This window comes from Corvus brachyrhynchos, unplaced genomic scaffold (genome assembly GCF_000691975.1).
Source record: "Corvus brachyrhynchos isolate BGI_N302 unplaced genomic scaffold, ASM69197v1 scaffold221, whole genome shotgun sequence".
NCBI lineage: Eukaryota > Metazoa > Chordata > Aves > Passeriformes > Corvidae > Corvus > Corvus brachyrhynchos.
Genome location: NW_008236622.1, coordinates 1446040 through 1448498, shown reverse-complemented (window position 1 = coordinate 1448498; position 2459 = coordinate 1446040). Strand labels below are relative to the sequence as shown.

At 39.0% G+C, this 2459-nt stretch overlaps 1 protein-coding gene across 1 annotated transcript in view; it reads right to left on the bottom strand.

Moving 5' to 3' along the window:
- The window catches only part of ZIC4 (Zic family member 4), a gene marked incomplete at its 3' end in the record, with an annotated part of 15480 nt that extends 13082 nt beyond the window's left edge, over window positions 1-2398 (bottom strand). The window contains exons 1-2 of the mRNA XM_017726396.1: window positions 2001-2398; window positions 6-177 (exon numbers count right to left, since the gene is read on the bottom strand). Coding sequence (XP_017581885.1) covers window positions 6-44 — 39 coding nt within the window. The remainder of the gene's footprint in view (window positions 1-5; window positions 178-2000) is intronic.
- Between the last annotated feature and the right edge of the window lie 61 nt (window positions 2399-2459).

The window sequence follows — 2459 nt, the reverse complement described above, 5'->3', positions numbered from 1 at the left end:
CCCACCACCTCTTTGGCGCTTCCATCGAGGCGGTCATCCTTCATTTCTTCTTTTCTTGCTTTCTGGAAGCAGTTAGAGAATGTATGATGAAGCAGAAATGAGCCGTCAGGATGATATTTTAATGGCTTATATGTCACGTTGGTGCATGTGGCTTTGAACTGGAGCAGCTTTCGTTTCCTGCAGAGAGCGCACCGCAAATCCCACTTGATAACTTCTACAACCCACAACATTTTTTTTTTTTTACATTCACTCTTAGACTGTATATTTAGATACGCTTCCTAAAAATACCTTCTCGTCTACTTCGCACCGACCTGGAATGATCACTGGTTTCCCCTTGCACTGGGAGGCAGGCTAGCACTGAGGTACCTAACTTTCTAGCTCTCCAAATGCCATCACCCAGCACACTTCACAATAACGCTGACAACACTGTCCTTCGCTTAATTTTAGCACCAAATACAGAAAGTAGTGCAATACCCGCCCTAAGACTGTGTCCACATCCAGGCTCTCCCTAGAGCGGGTATACCTGTTGCTATAAGCTACTTCAATTCCATCAAACAGATTTCGTAGAATAAATGCAAACGTGTAGATTCAGCTCACCATTATTCTAAATAAAACACCAAACCCCACCAAACCCTATAAAGCCTCCCAAGATCCAAGGAAAATTACGTAATAGATCTGCTTTGAAAGCTATCTCCATGCACCGAGGACAAGCACACTGCGTCTGCAGATAAACTGCAGCGAAACATTCAATCAAGGCGTATCAAAGTTTATTTATTGTCGTTGATGTTTGTTTGTTTGTTTGTTTTCTAGGCGCAATGGCCATTTTATACCTCTTAAAACGAGGCAGTTCTCACCCGAGAAGGGTTCGCGCAGCAGCGCTGCTGGTCCGACTCCCCAGTACCTGCGCTGTGGATTGCTTACCAGCGGCTTTAATTAGAGAGGATGAGTTTAAAGTTTCTTTGTTTGGTACTAGGAATTGGAGGGGCTCGGATTGAGCTGCGAAGGAGGCAAGTGAAGGGCTGAACAAAGGCGAAATGTGAGGAGTCTGACTCTTAGCGAGCTTTTGGCGTTTTCGTTACTAGAAAATAATTAGAGCTAATGAATATGCAGGCGAGAGAGTAAATTAATAATTTGCCAGTTTTATATATGTACACACATTGGTACATAAGTAAAGGTATCTACACATACACGCACAAAGATGTCTATACTTTAAAGTTTCTCGATTTTTTTTTTTTTTGGGAGCCGAAGCATCGTTTAAAATATTGTACAAATGTTGCTTAGCTTAATTGATTAAGCCACAAAGGTTTTCTGCTTTTAAATACCATACTTATACCTTTCAACAATCATTTTAATATATAGTCAATGGCTCTTTGTAGCGGGAACAAAAAAGAACTATCCACAGTTTTTCAATAGACTTTGAGCTGGGGAAAGACAGGTTAATCGAGGGTTGCATCTAGAAAACAACCAAGTGTTGTATGTTTGCACTGAATCCAAATGTCTGCATTTTTCTAACTAAATCAAAGGGAGTGTTATTTCTTTTTCTGCTCACTCATCTGAAGGTAAGTAAATTTTCTCTGGCGATCAAAAGCCTGGTCAACAACAAAGACACCGCCTGCTTTTTCCACCGTCCTGGTGTGGCAAGTTGAGGAATTTCAATAACTGTGACAAGGGTGACTGATTTGTGAACTAGAAAAGGTTTGAATGTCAGAAAATTTACATTGCTCCTATCGAGGATTTAAAATGAATTTTTACCAAAAAAAAAAAAAAATAGACAGAGAGAGAAAAGTAACCTTGAGTTACATGCAGCAGGAGGAGAAATAATGTAGGTTTAGAAAATTTACAGTTTTACCTGAATGAGAGAGGCTCCGTAAAAGAGAGAGTGAGAGACAGCGAGAGAAAATGAGAGCGAGAGATAAAAGAGAAAGAAAATAAAAAAAAAAAAAAAAAAAAGGAGGCAAAACAACAACAACAAAATTAGAAAGTTAAGAGTTCTCACCCACCTGCGTTTTGATGGGTGCAGAAAACAAGATTTATTTCAGAAACCTGATGGAGGGATAAAGAGAAATCACGCCTGGTGTTAAAAATAAAATCAAGTGCACCCAGCACCTACTCTCGGAGACCTTCAGTTTTAAACAAGAAGAAAACACCTTCAAAAGACGCGAATCCCTATAGGGCTTCTCTTTCCAAAGCCTAAAAAGTTGCTCAGTGATCTTAAAAATTCAGGATCACCACGAAATCATCATAACCATCATTATCAGAGTGCTGGAGACAGAGGGACAGAGAGAAGGAGAGCGGGGGACAAAATAACCCTAGTAATAATAATAGATTTTTTTTTCCCTTAGCATACATACACACACAAAAAGACACGCTGAAAATATTTTCGTGGGGGTAAAAAAAAAAAAAAAAAAAAGGAAAAAAAAAAAAAAAAAAAAAAAAAAAGACTTATAAATATAAAAAAA